The sequence below is a fragment of the Podarcis gaigeae genome (genome assembly GCF_964106915.1).
Source record: "Podarcis gaigeae genome assembly, chromosome: 13".
NCBI lineage: Eukaryota > Metazoa > Chordata > Lepidosauria > Squamata > Lacertidae > Podarcis > Podarcis gaigeae.
In genome coordinates, this window is record NC_139689.1 from 44,048,864 (window position 1) to 44,076,837 (window position 27,974).

Genomic DNA, 27,974 nt, shown 5'->3' on the forward strand with positions numbered 1-27,974 from the left:
CCTATTCAACTCAGTACATAACACTATGGGAATGCAGGTGTGTGGCTATGTGTGCACACTTAGGCCTCAAGAAGGTTGAGAGAGGTCCCTCGCCATGGTGATGCTTGCTTCTCACTCCTTTTCTCCTTTTGTAAAGCAGGACATCCTTTCTCCTCATGATCTGATATTCCTTGTGGAATGCAGAGAGGGAGAGGGACCTTGCATTCCTCGCATGCGTGTTTGCTTGGCAGAAATATACCCTTTTTCTTTAATGGCTCAAGATGCATCGGGTTTTTTATTCAAGCCTGGTGCATATTATAGCATCTTGCAAGGAAAGGCCCGATCAAGGGCATGCTTTATTATTGTGTTAGTGTTTGTGACGGTGTTTCTTTTTTTAAAACCTCAGTTTTATATTTGCATTGGCGGGGTTTTTAGGCTGCTGTCCTAAACCCACTCCCTTGGGGGAATAAGGCCTATTAAACGTTCTGGGACTCTTTCGTAAGCTTGCGCTTGGGTCATGCCATTACCTGCCTTGGATCTCGTAAATAAGTGAGAAGCAGGGTATCAGGGTTTTGATGAGCAAACACACTTGCACTCTGAGCATTAAGAGGCTACACTGGGGAGGAAGAGGGGGGCAGCTGCTTAGTGTACAAAACATGGCGAACCTGCCAGACCTGCAAGTATCTGATGACCCTGGCTTTGCAGACTTCCCAGGAAGCTGGCTGGACTCGACGAGCAGCCAGGAGTGAGTGGCGTGCGATTTGTCTAGTGAGTCACCGTCTGCTGTAAATCCCTGGGATACCTCTGCCTCTGGATGAACATCTCTGCAAGACAAGTTGAAACCCGGGGCCATCTGCCTCTTGCTGACCCTCTGCAAGCCCCTCCCTCTGTCTCTGCCTCACCTCTGTCTCCACGCTCTGTTAATCCAGCTGGTCAGAGTTCAAAGGAGCTGCTTGGAGCTGCGACCACCACTGCCGGGCTCCATCAATGCTTTGCAGCTTCCACGGTTGCTGCAGAGATGAACGGCAAAGCTCTTCTCTTCATGCTCCTCCTGGCCTTGGTTGTGATTTTTGCCTTGGTTTGCGTCTTGTTGACCAGAGGCGAAAATGCCACCTGGTGCAGTTACCAGTCGCGGAGCTTCCCGGAGCATCTTCACAGCGACTGCAGCCAGGTGTTTGCAGATCTGTCGCAGGAGGAAATGGCCCGTGTGGCGCTGTACCTGAAGTCCAACCTTGGGGCGAGCTTGGAAGATGCTTCGCAGGCAAGACCCTCTGACAACTGCATTTATTCCATTGACTTGCAGTTGCCAGCCAAAGCCGAGTCCCTCGCGTTCCTGGATCACGGAGGAATCCGCCCTCCTAGACAGGCGCTGGCTGTGGTGTATTTTGGAAACCAACCTGCTCCAAACATTACCGAGTATGTGGTGGGACCTCTCCCAGAGCCGACCTATCACCGGGATGTGACGGTGCAGAAATATGGAGGGCCGCTGCCTTATTATCGCAGGCCCCCGCTGGATGCCGAATACAAGCAGATGGCCCACTTTCTGCATGGGGTGGCGTTCCCCACAGCTCCGAGTTTCATGCAGCAGGTCTTGGACTACGACGGGACCAACCTCGCCGCCATGACCACCTCTCCGCGGGGACTGAAGTCCGGAGATCGCTCAACTTGGCTCGTCCTGTTTCAGAACGTCACCGGCTACTTCCTACACCCAGTTGGGCTGGAGGTGCTTCTGGATCACAGCAGCCTGGACCTCTCCCTCTGGGCCGTGAAGAAAGTGTTTTATGGCGGCCGCTATTTCCGGGACTTGGCAGAGCTGGAGAGAGAATTTGCCGAAGGACGTCTGCAAGTGGAGAAGGTGCAGAAGGTCCCGGCTGAAGGAGGTTTTGCTTCATTGAAGCCTAAGGTTTCCCCCGCCGGGCCGGGCCCTGTGAATTACGAGCCTCAGGGGCCACGTTACAGCGTGAAGGGCCACCAAGTCCTTTCCTCCTTCTGGAGTTTCGCCTTCAGGATGGATGTGAGCAGGGGACCACGTCTCTTTGACATCCGGTTCAAAGGTCAAAGGGTCGCCTACGAGCTCAGTGTGCAGGACACCATGTCGGTCTACGGGTCCAACAGCCCTGGGGGGATGTCTATCCGCTACATGGACGGAAGCTTTGGCATTGGGAGGCTCACCTTCCCCTTGGTTCGAGGTGTCGACTGTCCTTATTCCGCGACCTACCTTGACGTCCGCTCCCTAGCTCAAGCGGAAAGGCCCCTGGTCACCCGCGACGCCCTGTGTGTGTTTGAGCAGGACCTGGGCGCTCCGCTCCGGCGCCATTACTCCCACCTCCGTTCCATCTTCTATGGGGGGCTACCTGCCACCGCACTGGTCTTCCGCTCGGTTTCGAGCATAGGAAACTACGACTACATCTGGGATTTCGTCTTCCACACCAACGGGGCCATTGAAAGCAAAGTACGAGCCTCCGGTTATATCAGTTCATCTTTCCTCTACGGCGATGGGTTAGATTACGGGAACCGGGTTGGGGACCACACTCTGGGGAACATCCACACCCACTTCGTCGGCTACAAGGTGGACCTGGACGTTGGTGGTAAGTGTGTGCATTTTTTCACCTTCACACTCCTGGAGCAGTCTCTGTGTCTTGCTGCAATGTCCCGTTCTTGCTGTGGGATAGTTCTTGGTCTATGATGGAGGCTCGAATGGATCACCCTGGGATAGCTCAGCCGGTAGAGCATCAGACTCTTAATCTCAGAGTCGTGGGTTCAAAGCCCACATTGGGCAAAAGATCCCTGCATTGAGGGGGTTGGACTAGATGTCCCTTGGGGTCCCTTCCAACTCCTACTGCCGTTTGCACCTAGTAGGAGAAGACCAAGACTGCTACTCAAAAGGAGAGCACGGACCAAGCAATTCAGCCTCCCTTTCTTAATTTTAGTCTTAATACAGTGGTACCTCGGGTTACATACACTTCAGGTAACATACGCTTCAGGTTACAGACTCCGCTAACCTAGAAATAGTACCTCGGGTTAAAAACTTTGCTTCAGGATGAGAACAGAAATCGTGCTCCGGCGGCACGGCAGCAGCAGGAGGCCCCATTAGCTAAAGTGGTGCTTCAGGTAAAGAACAGTTTCAGGTTAAGAACGGACCTCTGGAACGAATTAAGTACATAACCAGAGGTACCACTGTATTAGTTTTCCTTGTGCTTGCCTGTCAGCGGACTCTCTGTCCTTTCTGACAAATGCATCAGTGGGTCCTCTGAACCATGGAGAACTCAATAATGTCTCTGTGCCTTGCAGTGAATCTGCCAGGAGTGGGGATGCAGGGCGGAGGGGAGAGTCATTCGTATATTTTCCTGTTCTGCCAAGATACTGGCTTGTGGATATACTAGAAAGATTTCCAAAGTCCTCGCCCAGTGGCATAGCGTGGGTTGTCAGCACCCGGGGCAAGGCAAGTAATTTGCACCCCCTAACCCGTGGATTTGCGCCCCCTAACCCCCAGATGTTGCGCCCAGTGCGGCCGCCCCCCCTGCACCCCCCACACTACGCCACTGTCCTCGCCCCACCCCAACTCTCAACTTCCAGAGGTGGCCTCTTGGTGTTTATTTTGCGAGGCTAAGATAATAGACCCGGTGGCCTGTGCTATTGAACTATCAGCTGTGCTGCAGATCAGTTGCCCAGGGGCACAGCCCTCCCATCTTCTGAAGCAGGTTTCCTTATCATCTCTCCCTTATGGATGAAGGACGGGAACACTGCAGCTTTTGTTGCTTTGTAGGCAGTGCCACCTAGTGGCTAGTGCAAGGCTTCCTGTTGCAGATTTACAAATGAATGGATTCCTTTTGAGGCAGGAGATACACTTCCGAGTGGCCTTGATGACTTGCTTCGGCCTCCTCAGAAGTAAGCCCTAGTGAGCGCAAAGGGATTGGGTCCCATACAAATGTGCTCCTCACCTGCCTGTGCCCCTTGCTCACGTCCACTTGCCCCGAGGCCTGGCCCATGCCTGGGGAGAGTAAGTGCTTAGAAATCCCTGGTAGGGATGGGGCAGGGAAAGGCCTCAGCTGAAAGCCAGAAGGCAGGAATAGGGTGGCAGTGGTGTTCTTCCTGGGTGGCCACTTGCTGCTGCCTGGAGCGCCCTCTTTTCAGCTGCCCAGTTCCTTGCCCTGCTGGGCCACTGTCCTCAGCACCTCTGGGAATGAAGAGCACTGGGCTCTTCATTGAGCACTGGGCACTGAGGAACGGCTAAGGGAGCTGGGCATGTTTAGCCTGGAGAAGAGGAGGTTAAGGGGTGATATGATAGCCATGTTCAAATATATAAAAGGATGTCACATAGAGGAGGGAGAAAGGTTGTTTTCTTCTGCTCCAGAGAAGCGGACACGGAGCAATGGATCCAAACTACAAGAAAGAATATTCCACCTAAACATTAGGAAGAACCTCCTGACAGTAAGAGCTGTTTGACAGTGGAATTTGCTGCCAAGGAGTGTGGTGGAGTCTCCTTCTTTGGAGGTCTTTAAGCAGAGGCTTGACAACCATATGTCAGGAGTGCTCTGATGGTGTTTCCTGCTTGGCAGGGGGTTGGACTCGATGGCCCTTGTGGTCTCTTCCAACTCTATGATTCTATGATTCTATGGGCTCTGGGCCATAAGCGCCACGAATGAGTGAGCTGGGGCTGGAAGTGGGCAACAGCAGAAAGAGGTTGAGATGGAGAGGAATGGGGTTTGTGTTACGGGTACCACTGAGGAGCTGGGGCATGAAAAGCAGAGAGGATCCAAGACAAATGAATAAACGTTTTATGTCAAACACACCTTACAGGGGAAAGCTTCGTGGTATTGTATCAGAAAACCTTTTCGCGTTACTCCCGGTTAGGAGAAAAGCGATTTTTGCTCCAGGATATCTTATGTGATGGGACGCGGGTGGCGCTGTGGGTTAAACCACAGAGCCTAGGACTTGCTGATCAGAAGGTTGGCGGTTCGAATCCCTGCGACAAGGTGACCGCCCGTTGCTCGGTCCCTGCTCCTGCCAACCTAGCAGTTCGAAAGCACGTCAAAGTGCAAGTAGATAAATAGGTACCGCTCCGGGGGGAAGGTAAACGGCGTTTCCGTGTGCTGCTCTGGTTTGCCAGAAGCGGCTTTGTCATGCTGGCCACATGACCCAGAAGCTGTACGCCGGCTCCCTCGGCCAATAAAGCGAGATGAGCGCCGCAACCCCAGAGTCGGCCACGACTGAACATAATGGTCAGGGGTCCCTTTACCTATCTTATATGAACATTGCAGCAGAGATGTCAATGTGGTTCGTACCTGGAAAAGGCAGGAAAAGGCAGGCCAAAAGCTGATTTTTGAGGCGGTGAGGATAGGTCCTAGGTTTCCCTGGCAGCATGTCTGCAAAGCAAAAAGCATGGGGACTTCGTGAAAAGTCAAGCAGAGCTCAGCTGAAGGGTAAAGGATTGTGGGGAAGATGCAGTGATCGTTCCAAATGAATTCAGAATGAGCTACAGTAGTACCTCGCAAAACGAATGCCTCGTAAGACAAAAAACTTGCAAGACGAAAGAGTTTTTCGTTTTTTGAGTTGCTTCGCAAGACGTATTTCCCTATGGGCTTGCTTCGCAAGACGAAAACGTCTTGCAAGTTTGATTTTCAATGCATTCCTATGGGAATCTGTGCTTCGCAAGACGAAAAATTCGCAAGACGAAAAAACTCGCAGAACGAAATAATTTCATCTTGCCAGGTACCACTGTATAGACTTGAGATAAAGAGAGATCAGTATGGAGTCCAATGATGCTGTGAGCAGAACATCCTGTACTTAAAGGATAAACAGATTCCTTTCCAGCTTTTCCTGGGAAGTTTCCAGCAATGGACATTCAACCATCTCCACAATCAACTTGTTTTCAGTGCAGAAGCGTTCGTAAGAATGAAGGTGTCCCCCCCCCCCCAAGTGTTCAACTTAAGCCTAATTTCCAGTACTTCGTAACATTATATTTTAACTTGTCCATATAGTAGAAGGCAGTTCAGTGGATCTGTTCCCCCTCCTCACCCCCCATTTTTCCTATGATACTTTTGCAGAATGTGTGTGAAGCAGCCAGGATTTGCACTACAGTGATACCTCAGGTTAAGTACTTAATTCGTTCTGGAGGTCCATACTTAACCTGAAACTGTTCTTAACCTGAAGCACCACGTTAGCTAATGCGGCCTCCCGCTGCCGCCGCGCCGCCAGAGCCCGATTTCTGTTCTCATCCTGAAGCAAAGTTCTTAACCCGAGGTACTGTTTCTGGGTTAGCGGAGTCTGTAACCTGAAGCGTATGTAACCCGAGGTACCACTGTACTTGAAGCCTCTCTGCAAAGGTATCTAAGGATTTGGAATTTAGTAGTACCAGTCAGATGTCGCCCAGCTCCATTTATCATTTCCATCCCAGTTAGGTGAGGCTCTGGAAGCGCAGAACCAGTATCTGGAATCAGTAATGGGCTGCTGGTCAAGAAACAAACGCAATCCTGGTAGGTGCTGTAGTTAGATACAGGCTCAGAGATAATAGTTTTCAGCCTGTTCTAGATGTGGTTGCCATCCCCCTCAAGCTGAGATCATACCCTCCAACATTTCTCTGATGAAAACAGGGCATTCTGTTCTATGTCAGGAAGCATCTCCCGCCTTTGATCCTGGTGCACACATGTGCGTCATATGCACACCTACATTGGTCGCTTTGAGCCTGTTACAACTTCTCCACCGAGCCTACCTCACAGGGTTGTTGTAAAGGAAAAAAATGTGTGAGGGAAGGGAATGTGTGCAGCACCTTCCACACATGATTGGAATGGGGGGAAAGTTAACTGTACGATGCCTTGAGTTCCTGTCAGGGAAAAAGGCAGGAATAATAATAATAATTAAAAAAAACAACTGGGAATGATCAGGAACATAGAGAGTAAATCCTATTGAACTTAGTGGGACTTAAAAGGTAAAGGTACCCCTGAGCATTAAGTCCAGCCGCGGACAACTCTGGGGTTGCGCGTTCATCTCAGTCTATAGGCCAAGGGAGCCGGCGTTTGTCCGCAGACAGCTTCTGGGTCATGTGGCCAGCATGACTAAGCAGCTTCTGGCGAACCAGAGCAGCACACGGAAATGCCGTTTACCTTCCCGTCGCAGTGGTACCTATTTATCTACTTGCACTGGTGTGCTTTCGAACTGCTAGGTTAGCAGGAGCTGGGACAGAGCAACGGGAGCTCACTCCGTCGTGGGGATTCAAACCACCGACCTTCTGATCGCCAAACCCTAGGCTCTGTGGTTTAGACCACAGCACCACCCGCATCCCATTAGTGGGACTTAGTTCTGAGTAAAAATAATTAGGATTGCAGTGTAAGGCTGTAGTTTACACCTTACCTGGGAGTAAGCTCCACAGAATACATTGAGGCTTACTCTTGAGCAGACAGTGTAAGGCTCCTTCTACAATAAATGAATAACACTCCCTGTGTTTCCTAAGTAATGGCTGGCTGCTGAAGCATTCCAGTTGAAGAATTCAAAGTGGCTTGTTGACCTTTTCCTTCGGAGTTATAGGAACGACTTCGTATGTCACCGTTTCCTTCATTTGGGGCAGGGATTTTATTTTCAGTGCGAACAGGACTTGCGTTTTGCACCACTTTAAATTGCTCTCTGAAGGAAAAAAGGAAAACTAGGACATTCCGGGATCAAATAAAAAACCAGGGCGGCTTCTGTAATTCGGGGGCTGGAAAATCGGGGCACTTGGAGAGTCTGTATTGGTGACCCCATAGATGTGGTTCATGGATGAACATCGTTCAGCCGCTAATATCTTGCACCACCAATATTTTCCAACCCGCAATTGCCGGAAATTGTAGATCAATGGGTCGGTCCACTCATAGACCTCAACCAGCTTGGCACAGGAGACTGTTTTTACAATGTTTGAGTTCAAAAAAGGCCTCGCATTGCAGCTGGGAGCATCATGAGGCTCTTTGACTGCAGTCTCCCAGCCAGCCGCCCCTCCTCAAAGGCGACATGTTGACATCTAGGCCCCACCAAGTTGGGGGGGCTAGACTCTGGAGGATATATTGTTTTGTTCTTGTCCAGGGCAGGGGCGATTGGGAGGGGGGGAACCTTGTACCATTGCTCTAGGAATGAGGTAAGGTTCCCAAATTGCAGCCTTCCTGCTGGTTGTTTCCTGGAAAGCTGCCCTGAGGACAAAAGGCCCCGAGAGATGCTGAGGGCCCCTTGCTCAGGAAATAACAGGCTACGTCAGTTTTAAGGAGAAGCCTTTGAGCTTTCATTGGCTGAGTACACCCACACCAAACGCACACCTGATGCATCCGGGAAACCAGGGCCGGCCCAGTCATTAGGCGGTGTGAGGAAACCGCCTCAGGTGGCAGAAGTCCCTGAGGCGGCTTCCTTGCATGCGCTGGAATTGGTGCTGATTTAGGGCGAGATCTCCCAAAAATCGGCTCCCGTGACGGCACCCTTTATCCTTGTGCTGGCCTGGTGTTTTTCAAACTTTTCATCCTTTAAATAGTTGACCTCCACTCAACCCACCACAGCACAAACTCCTTTGAAATCTTCCTTTCCCGGTGTGAGTGGGCCTGCTGCGCTTTGAGAAAAGGAAAGCCAAGAACCTCTTCAAAAAAAAAAAAAAACAACAAAGAAAAAACTAGTCCTTCAGTCTGTTGGATCCTTGCCTTAATTGCATTTCCATGTTTTGCAGTTCATTCCGCTTTTTCATCTAGAGCTGGCTTTAACTATGATCACAGATCTCTGAATCGTTTCCAGTTTTGTTCGCCGGCTCCTTACATTGCGGTGCCTCAAATCTGAACACAATAGCTATTGCTCAGCTGAAGTATTCAGAAACTGTGGGTGGTTGTACCCCCCTATCCTCAAATTCCCAGTTTCTGTCTTTTTTGTGTGTGTGTATGGTTTTTTTTAATAAAAAAAATATTAACTAATTTCCCCCCAAAGGTTCCTTTCTTGGACCTATTGTTAGACTTTGATGTATTTTGCTCAGTCTTGAACTGAATGAGGCCTGTCTTCTGTCTCAGGGCTGACAGCCAAATGTGGTTCTCAGGACCTCTTTATTCAGCACTTACATACCCTCCAACATTTAAGGAAGGGCTCCTGCTTTTTCCATTCAAACTGTTTCCTGCATCGACCTTAATTTATGCCTTGATCCAAGCTGCAAATCTAGGCTCCCGAACATGTTTTTAACTAATGATATGTTTCAACACTGAAGACCAGCATGGCTGACTCACTTAAACCAGCTGCCAGTAATTCAGGTTATCTCCTGGTCTGTGCACAGGTCCAGCTTTAACTCCTGCAGTTTTTCTTCCACTGGTCCCCAGAGTGTGAACAAGCTGAAAACAGGCTCCTCTATCTCCGAGTCTGGACTTCCAAAATAGACTGTGCTTTCCCAAACCCCAACTACTGCTGTGAATTCCCCTCTTGCCCAGTGGTGTAGCTGGGTTGCCAGGGCCGCGGGAGGGAAACAGAGTACACATGCTCATTCAACTGCCTAACAGCATCCATGTTCAGCCAGGAGAGATTGTAGCTGCAAAGATAAGAAAATAAGAGTCATTCCATTGTCTGGAGAGATCACTTCCTTCTTTTTTTGTTGGGACTTCTTGTGATTTCCAATTCTTAGCTAACAAAATTCTTGCTGCAGTTGTGGCATACGAAAACAATTGAACATCTTTCTTGGGCAATTCCAAACCTATTATTCCAAGAAGAAAGGCCTCTGGTTTCTTAATAAATGGATATTTCAACATTTTTTTCAATTCATTATAAATCTTCTCCCATAAGTCTTTCATCTTGGGGCATGTCCACCACATATGATAGAAAGTACCCTCCTTTTCTTTACATTTCCAACATAAATTATCACTGTTATGGTAAATCTTTGCTAATTTTACAGGAGTCAAATACCATCTATACATCATCTTCATAATATTTTCTTTTAACACTGTACATGCAGTGAACTTGACCCCTTGGGGAGATCACTTCCTGGCTCGCATGGAGAAAGCATTTTCAACAGAGGCAGCACCAGGTGTTGTGCCAATTTTGCACCCCTAACAATTTTGCACCCGGGGCAACTACCCCTATGCCCCACCACCACCACGCTACATCACTGCCCCTGCCCCTTAACCTTTCCCATTTCATACTGCTGCCCCACACACCTAGACACATAAAGCATCACGACTCTGCAAGTAACTGCAAAATTCCTAGTGCTCCATTCAGGGCAGGGCCAGATTCCAACTCAACAGAATGAGTTTGGCTTACCACATTCTGAAGCCGTATGTATTACCATCTCAAGAGAAGGGTTCCTGGAAGACCATTGCATCCAGAATCTAAAATTGCCTGACTCCAACACCAAAAATCTTCCAGTCCCAGCCTAAAAGCTGTCCTTCCATCTTGTTGACCTCCCCAGGCGCTCTGCAACTTGACTTCTGTGTTTACTTCTTCAGCCCATAGCAGTTGCTGATCAGCACATCTGTCATCTACATCCCCCCAGGCTTATCTCAAGGTTTTCCGCAAAGGGCAGCTGTAGTTCGGTTGAACTTTCTTGGTGTGCTGTGCGGCATGGCTTCCTGTCACCTGGCAATGTGTTGTTCTGATTTTGTTAGGAGAGCTACTGCTATTTTCTGGGACTCTGTTCAATCACATCAGCACACCCATTTCATCCAAATGGGAACAAAACTGGCAAGTGGTTCAAAGGAAGAAGAATAAGAATTTGGATTTGATATCCTACTTTATCACTACCTGAAGGAGTCTCAAAGCGGCTAACATTCTCCTTTCCCTTCCTCCCCCACAACAAACACTCTGTGAGGTGAGTGGGGCTGAGAGACTTCAGAGAAGTGTGACTGGCCCAAGGTCACCCAGCAGCTGCAGGTGGAGGAGCGGGGAATCGAACCCAATTCACCAGATTATGAGTCCACTGCTCTTAACCACTACACCACACTGGCTCTCACCCATCTCCTCCATGGAAGTAAAGCCCAGGACCTACAGCCTACCCAGACTGCTGTGTTATGCATGCAGAAATATGCCGTTATTTTGGGTGCATTTGGCGTTGATTTATACTGGGCTGTCCCATACCCTCCAACATTTCTCCAATGAAAATAGGGACGTCCCATTCCATAATGATTTACTATTTATACTCTACACATCTGACTGAGTGGCCCCAGCCACTCTGGACAGCTTCCAACATATATTAAAACATAATAAAACATTAAACATTTATTTTAAAAAATTCTCTATACAGTATAGGATTGCCTTCTGACGGCTCGGTGGGTCAGATAATTCCATACCCTCCAACATTTCTCCAATGAAAATAGGGACATCCTAAGGAGAAGTGGGACATTCCGGGATCAAATCAGAAACCGGGACGACTTCTCTAAATCAGGGACGTCCCTGGAAAATAGGGACATTTGGAAGGTCTGCTGTCTACACATAATCCACTTGTATTGGTTCTGATATGCTTCTCCAATGTTCACACATTATTGCATCCCTACATTAACTTTAGGGACGCGGGTGGCGCTGTGGTCTAAACCACAGGGCCTTGGCCTTGCCGACCAGAAGGTTGGCAGTTCGAATCCCCGTGACGGGGTGAGCTCCCGTTGCTCGGTCCCAGTTCTTGCCAACCTAGCAGTTGGAAAGCATGTCAAAGTGCAAGTAGATAAATAGGTACCACTGCAGTGGGAAGGTAAACGTCGTTTCCGGGCGCTGCTCTGGTTCGCCAGAAGCGGCTTAGTCATGCTGGCCATATGACCCAGAAGCTGTACGCCGGCTCCCTTGGCCAATAAAGCGAGATGAGCGCCGCAACCCCAGAGTCAGCCACGACTGGAGCTAATGGTCAGGGGTCCCTTTACCTTTACCTTTACATTAACTTTACCCATTCCGTTGTCCATGTTCCTGCCATTCTCTTTCCCCCCTCTTTATGAGCTACTTATGCCATGATGCCATGCCAACATATTTTCATTTGTGTACTTTTGTTAACATTCATGCTCATTTGCAGACATCCCCCCTCAGGAATAGTAGTACACAGCACCAACAGGAAGTGTGGGCTTTGTAAAAAGGGACAAGCTTCTCCCCCTTCTTTTTCCCTAAGTGTACGTTAGTTGTAAAGGTAAAAAGGACTCCTGAACAGTTAAGTCCAGTCAAAGGTGACTATGGGGTTGCGGCGCTCATCTCGCTTTCAGGCCAAGGGAGCTGGCGTTTGTCCACAGACAGCTTTCTGGGTCATTTGGCCAGCATGACTAAACTGCTTCTGGCACAACGGGACACCATGATGGAAGCCAGAGCGCACAGAAATGCCGTTTACCTTCCCGCTGCAGTGGTACCTATTTATCCACTTGCACTGGCGTGCTTTCGACCTGCTAGGTTGGCAGGATCTGGGACAGAGCAACGGGAGCTCATCCTGTTGTGGGATTCGAACTGTCGACCTTCCAATCGGCAAGCCCAAGAGGCTCAGTGGTTTAGACCACAACGCCACCCGCATCCTAGTTGTGTTGTGACACAATACCGCTATATTTTCATTTTTACACATATGTAAGTTTTGATGTTCAGGCTGAGATTGCTGGGCTAATCTATCCCTTATGTCCACACAAAACCCCACAGGAATGCCAGGGTCTTGACACCAAGAGGAAGAATGTAGAGGACACATTTCAGCACATTGCCAAGGTGCTCTTGCACTAACCACCCCAATTTTTTAGCGGGCACAAATCATATTAAAAGTGCAATCATGTTTAACTGCCCCCAATAGCATCGTGCCCGCAATTCATGACATCTGGAAGGAGCCTTGGGTTCAAATTCCAGGTGGAATTTCATTCTTCGCTGCTCTCGTCTCCTTTTTAATAACTGAATGAGACACACAAACGCACATACACCACACCCTCCCTGCTGCTGAAGCGAAGGCTGGTTTCCAAGAGTATGAAAATCAAGCCCATTAATATGTCTGGGCGGGAAGAAATAAGGACCTCTGAACTAGAATAACCAACGTAACAGTCAGCTCTGGGAACTTCCCATAATGGGAGCGACGAGGTGATCTGCCATGCTCTCTATGAAGGCGCCCTCAGGCCAGTGGAACAGTGGCAGACTGACTGCCACAGAGAGTCCCCAGATGTCTCGCTCTCTGGTGTTCAGATCTCCGACTGCGTAATAGATCTACTCTGTGATGAACCAGCTGTTCTGATAGGGTGGTCCTTGTTTTTTTGTTACTCACGTACTTCAGGCCTCTTCCTTTTGGCCTCTACCTAATCATCTAGCATTTCCTGGATTGAGTCATTTTTCCAGCTGCGTTGACCCAGCAGCCAAATGAGCGGTCACTGGGACGGACTTGGTGAGAGCAACTGGACAGGGCTTTGAAGCATTCCTTTGCCGCGATGAGCCCGAAAGCCCTGCTCGTTCTCCTGCTGCTCGCTCTGGTTGCTATTTTTGCCTTGGTGTGCGTGTTGCTGACCAGGAGGGAGACCTTTGTTCACTGTCCTGCGGGGTCTCAGGATTCCCTGAACGGAAAGCACAATGACCAGAGCCTGGTATTTGCTGACCTGTCCACAGAAGAGATGGCCGTGGTGCTGAAGTACCTGCAGTCTCACCTGGGGCTACCCTTGGTGGATGCTTATCACGCCAACTCTTCTGATAATTGTCTTTACTACTTGGAAGTGGAGGTGCCCCGCAAGGAACAGGTGCTGAAATTCCTTGATCATGCAGGGCCAAAGCCTGTTCGACAGGCACTGGCTGTGGTGTACTTTGGAAACCAGGCAGAACCAAACATCACAGAGTATGTGGTGGGCCCACTCCCGGCGCCAACATATCATCGGGATGTGACGGCGGAGAAATATAGAGGAAAGTTATCTTACCACAGCCGAACTGTGATGGGGAATGAATACGAACAAATTGGGAAATTCCTACTGGGAGGGAAGCTGCTGGAGGCTGCCACTTTCTTCAAACAGGTGTTTGGTCACAACGGGAGCGACTTTGCGGCCCTCACCTCAGCCCCTCGGGGGTTCCAGTCTGGAGATCGTGCCACCTGGTTTACCCTGTTCCAGAACATCAAGGGCTTCTTCCTGCACCCGGTGGGATTTGAGCTGTTGCTAAACCACAGCAGCCTCAACATCTCTCACTGGAGCGTGCCAAAAGTGTTTTATAACGGTCAGTATTATGATGGTTTGCAGGAGCTGGAAAAGGAATTCAAAGCGAATCGCGTGAAAGTGGCCAAAGTCGAGAGAATCTCCTCCGACGGGGGGTTTGCTTCGATCGACCGAAGGGTCTCCTCTCTGGGATCTGGTCCTTTGCACTACGAGCCGTGCGGACCGCGCTATAGCATAAGGAACAACCAGGTCATTTCCCCATCCTGGAGTTTTGCCTTCAGGATGGACGTGAACAGAGGACCCAGTGTCTACGACGTCCGATTTAAGGGCCAAAGGATTGTCTACCAACTCAGTGTGCAGGACGCCATGTCTGTCTACGGTTCCAACTGCCCTGGTGGGATGTCCACCCGATATATGGATGTCAATTTTGCCATGGGGAGGTATTCTTATTCCCTCGTCCGCGGAGTTGATTGCCCTTACTCTGCCACTTACCTTGACACCGCTTATTTAATTGAGACCGTGACTCCAGAGGTGCAGAAGAACTCCATCTGCGTTTTTGAGCAGAATGTGGAGGCCCCCTTCCGGCGACATTACTCCAACCTCCAGTCTCTCTATTATGGGGGGTTGCCTGCCTCTGCGCTGGTCTTTCGTTCTGTATCTACTATGGGGAACTATGACTACGTCTGGGACTTCATTTTCCATCCAAACGGTGCTATTGAAAGCAAAGTGAGAGCCAGTGGATATATAACATCATCTTTCCTCTATGGTGATGGGCTGGACTATGGCAACAGAGTGGCAGAGCACACACTTGGAACGATCCACACTCATTTCATCAACTACAAAGTGGACTTGGATGTGGGAGGTAAGGTCTACTTTGATCACGGCACTTTTGCTCTGTCTTCTGCCCTTGTTGAGAGCTCTGCTTCTTGCCACTGGGTGCTTTCTCACTCTTCCCACCCCACAACCCAGGGGTGCCAGGGGGCCGCAATTTCCACCCTGGGTCAGGTTTGTTGCAACAAAGCACTGTTTCCATTCTGCTGCAGTTCAGCTTCCGCTGAAACCTTAGCTATTCATCTTGCTATCTGCTATGGCCAAAACACATGCAGTTAATTAAGTAATTAATTGCACAGTTAATCTTGATGCATTGAGGGAAATGTCAAAACCATGCAGGAAATAACCACTTGTGTTAAATTTTCAGGCTGGGGGGGGAAAAAAGATAGTAAATGCCACTTGTATTTGCTTGCACAGTTTCCATTACTGACCTCGGACAAACATGCAAATTGGGTGAATTTCTGTTCCCCTTTCTGATGGAATTTGCTGACATTCCTACTAGATCTCCGTGAACTGAGTGGCAAAGTTTCTGCCAGGAGAGGGCACCATTGGAGCAACCACATCTATATACTGCTTCATTGCCCTTTGTGATAGGAACAACCTGTGTCTGGATTTGCAGAATCCATCTAAAATATTGTTTTTGACTGTGTTTCCATGGGACTCTTGGGTTTGATTAGCACCTTGCAGGGGTTCGATGGCATTTTACAAGCTCCCACTCATGCCCTCTTGTTCCAGTCACTCACCCTCCCTCACTGTAAAGCTTAGATTTTAAGTCTACAGTTATTCTAGTTATTTTATTTTTTTGCTCTTGCTGAGCTTGTAATCCATACATGATGATAAATCCAACACATTAGGCTTGTCTCTCCACTGTTTCTGCAAGCCTATCATAATAATAAACAATGATTTTATTATTTAAACCCTTCCCATCTGGCTGGGCAGCTTCCAGCACATATTTTTTTAAAAAAAGATGTCAAACATTAAAATCTTCCTGAGACAGGGCTGCCTTCAGATGTCTTCTAAAAGTTGTGTGGTTCTTTACCTCCTTGACATCTGATGAGAGGGCATTCCACAGGGAGGGTGCCACTACCAAGAAGGCCCTCTCTGCCTAGTTCCCCGTAGCTTCATGTCTCACAGTGAGGGAACCTCCAGAAGGCCCTCAGAGCTGGATCTCAACTATAAGCGTGGAAATGCTCCTTCAGATATACAGGGCGAAGCCTGTTTAGAGCTTTAAAGGTGAGCACCAACACTTTGAATTGTCCTTTGAAATGTACTGGGAGCCAGTGATCCTTTAGGATCGGTGTTATATGGTCCTGGAAGTTGCTCTCAGTCGCCAGTCTAGCTGCTGTATTCTGGATTAGTTGTAGTTTCCGGGTCACCTTCAAAGGTAGCCCCATGTAGAGCGCATTGCAGTAGTCCAAGTGGGAGATAACCAGAGCATGCACCACTCTGGCCAGACAGTCTGCGGGCAGGTAGGGTCTCTGCCGAATGGCTCCACCAGTATGGACATATACAAAGGATCTTGAGAATATGATTTTTCACTACCGTTCTACCCTCGCCATCCCTCTTTCTAGGTGTTCAGAATTCCTTGGTAGCCAACGACATGACTTTTGAAAAAGTGAAGGTCCCTTGGAGCCCGGAACACGAGATCAACCGGATGAAACTGGTGAAGAAAGTCCTAGACACGGAAGACAAGGCTGCCTTTCGCTTACACGACGACATGCCAAGATACATCTATTTTGCATCAGAAAGCAAGAACAAATGGGGCCATAATCGTGGCTATCGGATCCAGCCCATCAGCTTTTTGGGGGAACACCTTCCAGAGACGGATCCAATGGAGAGAGCTATCAGTTGGGGCAGGTAGTGATTGCGTCTTATGTGACATCACAGGCCCATCATCTAGTTATTCTCTTCCTGTCTTTTCCCCATGGTTCCTCCATTTCTTCCTCAGACCACAGAAAGTCCAACTTTTTCTGGAAGAGCATCACAATCTCCACATATGTAGATCCCTTTAGCACTATTCTTTTGTTGTTTTAGGGACGCGGGTGGCGCTGTGGGTTAAACCACAGAGCCTAGGACTTGCCGATCAGAAGGTCGGCGGTTCGAATCCCCGCAATGGGATGAGCTCCCATTGCTCGGTCCCTGCTCCTGCCAACCTAGCAGTTCGAAAGCACGTCAAAGTGCAAGTAGATAAATAGGTACCACTCCGGCGGGAAGGTAAACGGTGTTTCCGTGTGCTGCTCTGGTTCGCCAGAAGCGGCTTAGTCATGCTGGCCACATGCTGTACGCCGGCTCCCTCGGCCAATAAAGCGAGATGAGCACCTCAACCCCAGAGTCGTCCACGACTGGACCTAATGGTCAGGGGTCCGTTTACCTTTACTTTTGTTGTTTTAGGGCTTTGACATGGGCAGTGACATAACTGGGAAAAGAAACCTATCGTAGCTCAGCACACATTGTTTATTCCCTTTGCAACTTGTGCCATTTTATGACTCACTTTTTTCTGGTCACTGTTGTCAACCATGTTGCTAAAAGGGTGCCGACCAGAAATATATTTTAGATAGGCAGACAGGCAGGCTTTATAACATCATTAAGGCATTGTAGAAGTATCTACAGTGGCACCTCAGTTTTCGAACGTAATCCGTTCCAGAAGACCGTTCGAGTTCCGAAACTTTCAAAAACAGAAAACTCAGTACAGAAGCCTCAAAACAGAAAACTCAATGCGGAGTTTCATATTTGACTTCCAAGGCACATTCAAAAACCAAAGCATTTACTTCCAGTTTTACGGCATTCGAAAACCAAAATGTTTGTCACCAGAGATGTTCGAAAACTGAGGTACCACTGTATATATTTCATTTGAAAACGTATTTGCTGGGTAAGTGTTTAGCACTAATTAAAATTCTGATTATTATTTTTTAAAAAATTAGGGTCATAAATGGGCACCCAGTCACACTAAGGCTATAGTGGTTGCAAGTTTCAAATGGCCCACTCACAGCACACAAAACCCCTGATAGTGTGGGAAATCAATTGCATTTCTGCTTTGGAAGAGCAGTAAGGAGCCACCTCACCTGTCGGCAAGCGTCCCATGTCCCAATTTCAGGAGAGCATCCACTATCTTGTCAGCTGCGGTCAGCCACAAGCAAAGACAGAGCGCCATAGCATGATGCTGGGCCTCATCTGTAGGAAAGTGGGGATACTGTTCAGCTTCAGCGATGCTTCATTTTGTTTTCTGTTGTTATTGCTGCTGCTGCTTTTTTCTTTGCTACTCTACTTTCCAGGTATAAACTGGCTGTCACCAAGCGCAAGGAAGAGGAACCGTATAGCACCAGCATCTATAACCAGAATGACCCCTGGACTCCTTCAGTTGCCTTTGCTGACTTCATAGACAATGAGACGATTGTCAACGAGGTGAGTTAACACTCTCTGCCGCAGCTTCTGGTAATCTGTACAACCTCCATGGAATAGGGCAGGATGCAGACTCAAACCAGAAACTAGATGCTCGACAAATCTATTACACACCTGTTTCCCTTATCATATGACCCTTGATTTCTATTGGCTTCTCAAGCAGGATATAAAGGGGAATAGGTTTCAATGCATCTTTCACACGTCTTCGAAGTGGAAACACACATTTGAAGCAAATCTGGGGGTTTCTGAACCTGTGTTTGCTAGTTCACATAGACGGAGGGATTGGAGGCAGCATTTGCAGGAGAGAATCAGCAGCTGGTATGCTTGAACCTACCCTACTGCAAACCACTGAGCCTCTTGGGCTTGCCGATTGGAAGGTCGGCGGTTCGAATTCCACGAGAGGGTGAGCTCCCGTTGCTCTGTCCCAGCTCCTGCAAACCTAGCAGGTTGAAAGCATGCCAGTGCAAGTAGATAAATAGGTACCACTGTAGCGGGAAGGTAAATGGCATTTCCGTGCGCTTTGGCTTCCCGTTGTGCCACAAGCAGTTTAGCCGTGCTGGCCACATGACCCAGAAAGCTGTCTGTGGACAAACGCTGGCTCCCTTGGCCTGAAAGCAAGATGAGCGCCGCAACCCCAGAGTTGCTTTTGACTGGACTTAACTGTCCAGGGGTCCTTTACCTTTTTACCTTTACAACTAACTTACACTTAGGGGAAAAGAAGGGGGAGAAGCTTGTCCCTTTTTACAGACCCCACATTTCCTGTTGGTGTTGTATACTGCTATTCCTGAAGCGGGATGTCTGCAAATGAGCATGAGTGTTAACAAAAGTACACAAATGAAAATATGTTGGCATGGCATCACAGCATAAGTAGCTTATAAAGAGGGGGAAATGTGAATGGCAGGAACATGGACAACGGAATGGGTAAAGTTAATGTAAAGGTAAAGGGACCCCTGACCATTAGGTCCAGTCGTGGCTGACTTTGGGGTTGCAGCGCTCATCTCGCTTTATTGGCTGAGGGAGCCGGCATACAGCTTCTGGGTCATGTGGCCAGCATGACTAAGCCACTTCTGATGAACCAGAGCAGCGCACGGAAACGCCATTTACCTTCCCACCAGAGTGGTACCTATTTATCTACTTGTACTTCGTGCTTTCAAACTGCTAGGTTGGCAGGAGCAGGGACTGAGCAACGGGAGCTCACCCCATCGTGGGGATTCGAGCTGCCGACCTTCTGATCCCCAGAGTCGCCTTTGACTTCACTTAACTGTCCAGGGGTCCTTTACCTTTTTACCTTTACCTTACTGCCAGTACCTCCCAATATATTAGCAGGATTTTTTCCCTTTTCTGATTCCAAGGCTGGGTAAAATAATTGACTGGTGGAGAACTGGTGTTCTCAGAAGAGTTAACGACTCCCCATGCTGCCTGCTAATGAATACCTCATTGCTTCCTCATTAAAACTGCACCAGCAAATTCAGGATTAGAAACCGCCATAAGGCTTTTTGTCTTGTGTGGAATGCAAAAAATTGTGAGTTGGAGCAATGTTTTCCATGTGTCGCGCACATCCTCCTAAGCACAGTTGCCATCTCTTAGGAAAGAAATGATTAATGTGTGGCTAATAATAATGTTTTTGGGGTGTTGTCTTGATGTTAATGTTCATTGAACTCTCACATAAATGGAAGAACAGGCCGCTTGACCATTTTCTGTGGGATTTGAGGCGTGAGCCCAACCAAATCAACCCAACAGCTGAATGTTCTAGAATTCTTGGCCTGGAATTCTCGGTTGCATTTCTGTCAAAGGAAATGACTGTAAACATCAAGCGCTTTCCCTCCTGTGGTTGTTCTTGCATTTTGAAAGCTGCCCGGAAAGGCAGGAGAACGGATTTGCTGGCTGTGTGGCCCAAATCCATTTAACTCACCAAATTTCTTGGCGCTGGTAAGTGCCAACATTTATCCGATGAAAATAGAGACATCCTATTCAAGAACAAGGGACACGGGTGGCGCTGTGGGTTAAACCACAGAGCCTAGGACTTGCCAATCAGACGGTCGGCGGTTCGAATCCCCGCAACGGGGTGAGCTCGGTCCCTGCTCCTGCCCACCTAGCAGTTCGAAAGCACGTCAAAGTGCAAGTAGATAAATAGGTACCGCTCTGGCGGGAAGGTAAACGGCGCTTCCGTGCGCTGCTCTGGTTCGCCAGAAGCGGCTTAGTCATGCTGGCCACATGACCCGGAAGCTGTACACCAGCTCCCTCGGCCAATAAAGCGAGATGAACACCGCAACCCCAGAGTTGGCCACGACGGGACCTAATGGTCAGGAGTCCCTTTACCTTTTTATTCAACATCAGCAACAACAAATTTATTATTTCTACCCCGCCCACCTGACTGGGTTGCCCCAGCCACTCTGTGCGGCTTCCAACATTCATAAAAACATAATAAAACGTTAACCATTTAAAAACTTCCCTCTATGTACAGGGCTGACTCCAGATGTCTTCTAAAGGTTGCTTAGTTACTTATCTCCTGGGCTCAGGGGTCACACAACTCCAACATTTTTCCTATGAAAACAGGGGAAAGCAGGACATTCTGGGATCAAAGCAGAAACTGAGATGGCTTCTGTAAATCCGGGAATGTCCCTGGAAAATAGAGACACTTGGAGGGTCTGACATGTGTCCGTGGCCCTTCAACCCAGCGGTGATGTGGGGCAGAGTCAGAGGCTGCAGGGGCTCTAGATAGGGAGACCACTGCATCTGAGGGTGATGGACAGGAATCTCCATAGGGGAACCTCCTAGACAGAGAAGCCTGTTGGGAGCCGCCAGTACCTCTAGATTCTGCGTTTTCTATATTGTGAACCAACCGGAGATCTATGTGTACAGGGCGGTATACCAGTTTTGTGGGTTGTAACATCACAGAAAGCAGTCCAATACAACATTTCCTGTTTGCCCAGAGTGGACGCACAGGGGGATGTTGCTCCAGCCAGGAGGACTTCCTGTGACACCTGGCCTGGAGCGTCCTCCCTCCAGCGTATGACCAGGTCAATCGGCATGACCCTGGCAGACCCCATAAAATGGCTGGTCATGCAGCCATCTTTCTCTGGACCCTTCTCTTGATGCTGCTCTCTTGATATTCTTTTGCTGTCTGCTGGCTCTCAGCCAGCAGCACATCTTCTGTAACTACAAGCTAAAGCCTGCCTTCAGGATCATACTGTGAACTGAATGTAAGTACAGTGGTACCTCCAGTTAAGTACTTACAGTGGTACCTCTAGATAGGAACGAGAGGTAAACGCAACTAGTGACGGCATGTCTGCGCATGCACGCGTCGCTTTTCACCGCTTCTGCGCATGCGCGCGACGTCATTTTGAGCGTCTGCGCATGCACAAGCGGCAAAACCCGGAAGTAACACACTCTGTTACTTCCAGGTTGCCGAGGAGCGAAACTTGAACACACTCAACTCGAAGCATATTTAACCCGAGGTATGACTGTAATTCGTTCCGGAGGTCCGTTCTTAACCTGAAACTGTTCTTAACCTGAAGCACCGCTTTAGCTAATGGGGCCTCCCACTGCCGCCGCACCACCAGAGCACAATTTCTGTTCTCATCCTGAAGCAAAGTTTTTAACCCGAGGTACTATTTCTGGGTTAGCGGAGTCTGTAACCTGAAGCGTATGTAACCTGAAACGTATGTAATCCGAGGTACCACTGTAAACTTCTTATTACTGGTTTGGCCCAAATACTCCACACTCCCCCCCCCCCCAATTCCGACCATAAAAAGTAAAGTGTGGCTTAAATTCACAACCTTTCAAAAATTGGCATTTACAATATCGCTTCTTCTACATTTGCCATTTACGGGTGTGAGTGCCTGCGGAATTTTAAGGGAACGTCTTATATTCGGGTATTGCCTTTTCCCCCTTGAATTTTAAAGGTGTGGCTTATTTGCAGGTGCGGCTTATATTCCGGCCAATACGGTACTTTTAAAAGAAGACTGTTGTGCCTTGATTCTTTTTAAGAGGGAACAAGGGGGGGGGGTTACCAGGAACAAATCCAATCTGGACAAGCCAGACTGGATTGCTTAACTCAAGAGATTCTACCAACTAGTTTCCTGAAATATACAGGGAATGTGCTCTGCTACCAGCTCACTAGCGTGAGTGAGGAAGGATAATATTTACCGTATTTTTTGTGCCATAAGACGCACCTAGTTTTTAGAGGAGGAAAACAAGGGGGGAAAATATTCTGAATGAAACAGTGGATGTATGATTTTTGTGGTTCATGCTGTGGCCACAGACATGTGATCTGATGGTGAATTCGGGGTGACCCAATGCAAAAGTCCTGAGGATCCATGTGGATCCGTGCTTTGTAACCACATTTTTGTACCGTTTCAGCCCCAGGAAACAGTGGGTGCGTGATTTTTTTAGTTCAGGGTGTAGCCATGGACATGCTATGCGATCTGATGGAGAATTTGGGGTGACCCAATGTAAAAATCGTGAGGATCCATGGGCTTTTACCTCCTCCATCCCAGGCAGCCTCCGCTAGCCTCCCTTCTCTCTCTTCTGATCCCACCGATCAGCTGTATCCTTTCAACACTCCCTTCCCTCTTGTTTGCCTTAGTGTCTTTTCTTTAGCTGGAGCAGTTTTTTTGCTCCTCTTTCTCTTCTAATTTCTCTCCTTATTGCTTTAGTCTTCCTGTTTTCCCCCTTTGCAAGTTTGCTGTCTTTACCTCCCCCCTCCCAGGCAGCCTTCTTTATCTCTAGCATTCCTTTTCTCTCTCTCCGCAAACGATCAGCAGCTTTGTTTCAACACCCACTTCCCTCTTTCAAAAAAAAAAAAAAAAAAAGCATGACCTGCTTTTTGCCCCTGGGCAATTCGGCGCCAGGGACCTCGCATTCGCTCCATAAGACACACAGAAATTTCCCGTTACTTTTTAGGAAGAAAAAAGTGCGTCTTATGAAGTGAAAAATACGGTAATCAATATATCCTCTCCTACCATCCACTACAGGGGACACGGGTGGCGCTGTGGGTTAAACCACTGAGCCTAGGACTTGCCGATCAGAAGGTTGGCGGTTCGAATCCCCGCGACGGGGTGAGCTTCTGTTGCTCGGACCCTGCTCCTGCCAACCTAGCAGTTCGAAAGCACGTCAAAGTGCAAGTACATAAATAGGTACCACTCCGGTGGGAAGATAAACGGTGTTTCTATGTGCTGCTCTGGTTCACCAGAAGTGGCTTAGTCATGCTGGCCACATGACCCGGAAGCTGTACACCAGCTCCCTCGGCCAATAAAGCAATCCCAGAGTCGGCCACAACTGGACCTAATGGTCACGGGTCCCTTTACCTTTTACCTTACCATCCACAACAAATTTCAACAACAACAACAGAGGCAGAATCTGGACCCTCATGGGTACAGTCTCCTGAAGCCTCTGACTGCCCATCGGGGCAGAGAGCACACCAGGAGGGAGGCTATGGGATAAAGGGCAACTGTGCGTCTTCAGGTCAGAGACCTTTAGGGCTCTGGGAATTTGTATGCAAGAAATCAAGGAAGTGAGCCAAGAGGAAGCTCTCTGACTCGCGCCTCAGTTTAAATGGGGCCCGGCCACGCCCCCCAGCCAGCGGATTGGCTGGCAGACGAATGACACAGCTGGGAACCTCCAGGGGACGCAGGACTTCGTCCCCTGCCCCCGTAGGGGAGTGGGTGGCCACGTGGTCCACCACAACCCCTCCCCACTGGGAAGTGGAGTGGATTTCCCACGGCGGTTTCTGTGTTTTGAGATCTTCCCAATAGGAATCTTGTGACATTTCCTTCCAGATTTTGTCCCTCTCTCAGCAATCTCTTCCCATCTTCGGCTTCCTGAGTTGAAAGTATTTGATCCCGCAAGCTTAACTTGGTCACTTTGGGTTGTGCCTTGAGCCTTCAATTAAATTATGGCGTGAGCAGACCAACGCCAGCTTCTACAACGGGACGTTCATACCACACATGCCCCGAACCATCCCCTAATCTCCTCCAGACTGTTGGAAGAACAGATTTTGGGGCAAGCAGAGGGGAGATAATGTTCTGTTGCCCATGGAAAAATCATTGTGCCGGGGAAACGTTCATCTTAGGCTCTGCATCGAATTCCTCCCTTTTGTGTTTATTTACAAATCTACACGTTGAGCAGATTATTGTGGGAGTACAAGCAGGCAAGCAGCCACCACAAAATCCCAGTTCCTCCCTCACGAAATAGAAGCCATTTGTCAAAAGCTGCTTTCACAAATTGGCTCCAGACATAGAGTCTACCCCACTCCCAGGTTACGGGTGCACGACAGACAGTTGGAGCAAAGAATTTTCCGGCTTTTGCTAATAATTGCTCATTGATCCACATCAGCTATTTTCCATCCACCACCAGTCTGCCCCCAAACTTCAGATAGCTGTCTTTGAACCCATGAACGCATGTTGAAAAACTCTTTTGAGTTTCAGCGTAGACTGAGTTCACATGTTTAAAACACTCTTTATAGCACTTTAACAGCCAGAGCTCTCCCACCAAAGAATCCTAGGAACTGTAGTTTGCTAAGGATTCTGGGAACTGTAGTCCTGTGAGGGGTAAGCTACAGTTCCCAGCATTCTTTGGGGGAAGCCATTGCAGTGGGAGTGGCATAAATGTGCCCTCAGCTGTATCAACATTTTGGAGGTCCCAGGTCGCAAGGTGGTTAGATTGGTCTCAACTAGGGCCAGGGCCTTTTCAGTACTGGCCCCGACTTGGTGGAATGCTCTATCACAGGGCCCTGCGGGACTTGACATCTTTCCGCAGGGCCTGCAAGACAGAGCTGTTCCTCCTGGCCTTTGGTTTGGACTCAGTCTGACCCTTATGTTTCCCTCCCCTTATGGTTTTGCTCTATGGGCTACTTTTAAAATGAGGCTGCATTTTAAATTGCATTTTAAACCTGTATTTTAAATTGGTTTTTTCCCCCATTATGTTTTTACTGTAATTTTACTGGTATTAGCCGCCCTGAGCCCGGCTCTGGCCAGGGAGGGTTGGGTATAAATAAAATTTATTATGATTTATTACAGTGGTACCTTGGGTTAAGTACTTAATTCATTCCCAAGGTCCGTTCTTAACCTGAAACGGTTCTTAGCCTGAAGCACCACTTTAGCTAATGGATCCTCCCGCTACCGCCGTGCCACCGGAGCACGATTTCTGTTCTCATCCTGAAGCAAAGTTCTTAACTCGAGGTACTATTTCTGGGTTAGCGGAGTCTGTAACCTGAAGCGTATGTAACCCGAGGTAAAGGTAAAGGTAAAGGGACCCCTGGCCATTAGGTCCAGTCGTGACCGACTCTGGGGTTGTGACGCTCATCTCGCTTTATTGGCCGAGGGAGCTGGCGTACAGCTTCCGGGTCATGTGGCCAGCACGACTACGCCGCTTCTGGTGAACCAGAGCAGCGCACGGAAACACCGTTTACCTTCCCGCAGGAGTGGTACCTATTTATCTACTTGCACTTTGACGTGCTTTTGAACTGCTAGGTTGGCAAGAGCAAGGACCCAGCAACGGGAGCTCACCCCGAGATTCGAACCGCCGACCTTCTGAGCGGCAAGCCCTAGGCTCTGTGCTTTAACCCACAGCACCGCCCGAGGTACCACTGTATTATTATCATGTATGTGTGACTGCCCTGCATCACTGCTGCACCCTCTTAGCAGATGTCATGAGCCAATGTTTTTTCCCTCCCCAGGACCTGGTTGCCTGGATTACCACGGGCTTCTTGCACATACCACACGCGGAGGACGTCCCCAACACGGTGACGCTTGGGAATGCAGTTGGCTTCCTCCTGAGGCCCTACAACTATTTCGATGACGATCCCTCCATCTACTCTCCGGACGGCGTTTTCTTCACCAGCGAACAGGACCCGACTTCCTGTGCCGTCAACCACCTTGCATGCCTGCCGAAAACAGCGGCATGCTTACCCAACCTTCCGCCTTTCACTTACGAGGGCTTCCAAAACCTGACCAGGCTCTGAGAAGCTCTTGACTTTGGGTGGGTGGTTGGCAGAGGGGTCCGTGTGGACAGCTCAGCGTGAAATTAGTATGTAACCAGGGGCTGTTACTCCTAAGCAATTATCTCCCTGTCTATTATCTTTCAATCCAAATCTTAATCCTTGCTTGCGTGTATTGGACAAGTTTGGACAAATTAAATTTGCACTCCCAGGCACATTGCTCAACTGAAATTTACCCTTTTCACCAGTCACCTAAACGCTCGTATATCTTTTTCCTTCTGGAGATCTCAATAAGCCTAATTAGCTCCTGGAGTGGCTGACTTTTAACAGCAATTCTCCCTCCAAAAGGAACTCTGTAGGCTGCAATTCTGGAAATTGGATTGGCGATTTTTAACAAAGGCGTCTTAGCACCTTCACCAAACTGAAATTCCTGTAGTTACGCTGATGTAAATCAGGGGTGGGTTTGCAGTGAAGATCTGCTTATTCGCTTTCTTACTAGCAATCTGGGATTCCCGTGAATCGAAAGGTAGTCCAAGACCCAGTATTCCGGGAGAAATTGGCGTGTCTCCTTTAACCATGATATGAGCCTGACTTCATGTCATGACTTTACAAATTGCTTTACAGTATTCTTGCACAATTGCTATTCTCTCCCATCCAGCCCAGTGGATTTGGGTGAGATGCCCATCTTTAAGATAAAATAAAAGAATTAAGAGCACAAGTCTTCTGTAATTTCAGTAATATTTTCCTTTTTTAAAAAAAAAAATGAAATTGAGAGAAGGGGTGTGTGGAAGCGTTTTGTTTTTTAAGAAACTATTGCTTCAGTGGGTTGGGTAATCAGCACTATCGACAGCCAGCTTTTGCTATAACTTGCAAAAACTTCTCTCTTTTTAGCTCAACCCTAGAGGGAGAGAAAACCATGTATTTACCTGCAAGAGATGAGAGCACTTCGAAACTGGAACCACTGCCCTACAAATCACCAGGACACAAGTGGGGGAAGGGGAGGGAGAAGACATAACCTCAAAATAATGTTGCCTTGCGCAGGAAACTTTAATGCAAGGTGTAAAATATCCAGTGTGTTTCAGCCAGAGTCATGCTGCTGCTGCTGCTGCTGCTGCTGCGATGCTCCCCCCCAAAAATGCCTCATTTTCCCCTGAAGGTGTAACCTGAAACACAACAAGCATTTTAAACCTTGCGTTATAGTTTCCTATTCACCGTTTTGAGGTTCTACCTCCTTTTTTGATCACTTGCAGTCAGTCTATTTTTCTAGAAAAAGAGGTAGCAGAACTCACCACGAATGGCTCCCCCTCTTTCTCTTAGAACAACAATGGCACCCACCATAGAGTCCCAGCAGTGGCGTAGCGTGGGTTGTCAGCACCCGGGGCAAGGCAAGTAATTTGCGCCCCCTAACCCGTGGATTTGTGCCCCCTAACCCTAACCCCCAGGTGTTGCACCCGGTGTGGCCGGCCCCCCCTGCACCCCCCATGCTACGCCACTGAGTCCCAGCTTGAAAAAAAGCCCTGCTTGCAGTTGTGAATTCCTTAAGTGGAACCATAGCTCTGCCCTCACGGTAAAATGGCTTCCTGAGGGTGAGGGGTGTTTCTGTGTTCATGTTTTTGCTTGATTTGATGAAACCCAGCCACTGGTATGTTTTGACACCTCAGCGGGGTAAGGTGAAGATTCTTGGCAGACACTGTGAACTAGAAAAAAACTAAACTGTACATCTCTCTGAGCAAATTAACAAATAAACAAACAAAGAGCCGCACTCTTAAGCCTCCTTTGTC

General features: G+C 48.6%; 1 protein-coding gene across 4 annotated transcripts; it reads left to right on the forward strand.

The window, feature by feature from the left end:
• The first annotated feature begins 389 nt into the window (after positions 1-389).
• LOC310829984 (amine oxidase [copper-containing] 2-like) lies at positions 390-27,955 on the forward strand. Of its 4 annotated transcripts, none has more exons than XM_083709285.1 (6): positions 390-2,567; positions 16,427-16,712; positions 18,128-18,257; positions 25,933-26,639; positions 27,085-27,553; positions 27,709-27,955. In XM_083709285.1, exons 1-4 carry the CDS (start codon positions 794-796, stop codon positions 26,215-26,217), a joined length of 2,475 nt encoding a protein of 824 aa, XP_083565411.1. In that variant the 5' UTR covers positions 390-793; the 3' UTR covers positions 26,218-26,639; positions 27,085-27,553; positions 27,709-27,955. The 4 variants fall into 4 exon arrangements, with proteins under 4 accessions (XP_083565411.1, XP_083565414.1, XP_083565412.1 ...); XM_083709288.1 differs by lacking the exon at positions 390-2,567 and adding an exon at positions 12,692-14,886 and having other exon boundaries at positions 27,085-27,543; positions 27,697-27,955; XM_083709286.1 differs by lacking the exon at positions 390-2,567 and adding an exon at positions 12,692-14,886 and having other exon boundaries at positions 25,933-27,553.
• The last annotated feature ends 19 nt before the right edge of the window (positions 27,956-27,974 follow it).

What these genes read in the sequence shown, in the direction of transcription:
- LOC310829984 (XM_083709285.1), top strand. Translation starts at nt 794, where the DNA reads ATGAACATCTCTGCAAGACAAGTTGAAACCCGGGGCCATCTGCCTCTT. An exon ending in GGTGGACCTGGACGTTGGTG is followed by an intron (nt 2,568 to 16,426) that starts GTAAGTGTGTGC and finishes CCCTCTTTCTAG; the next exon opens with GTGTTCAGAATTCCTTGGTA. An exon ending in ATGAGACGATTGTCAACGAG is followed by an intron (nt 18,258 to 25,932) that starts GTGAGTTAACAC and finishes TTCCCTCCCCAG; the next exon opens with GACCTGGTTGCCTGGATTAC.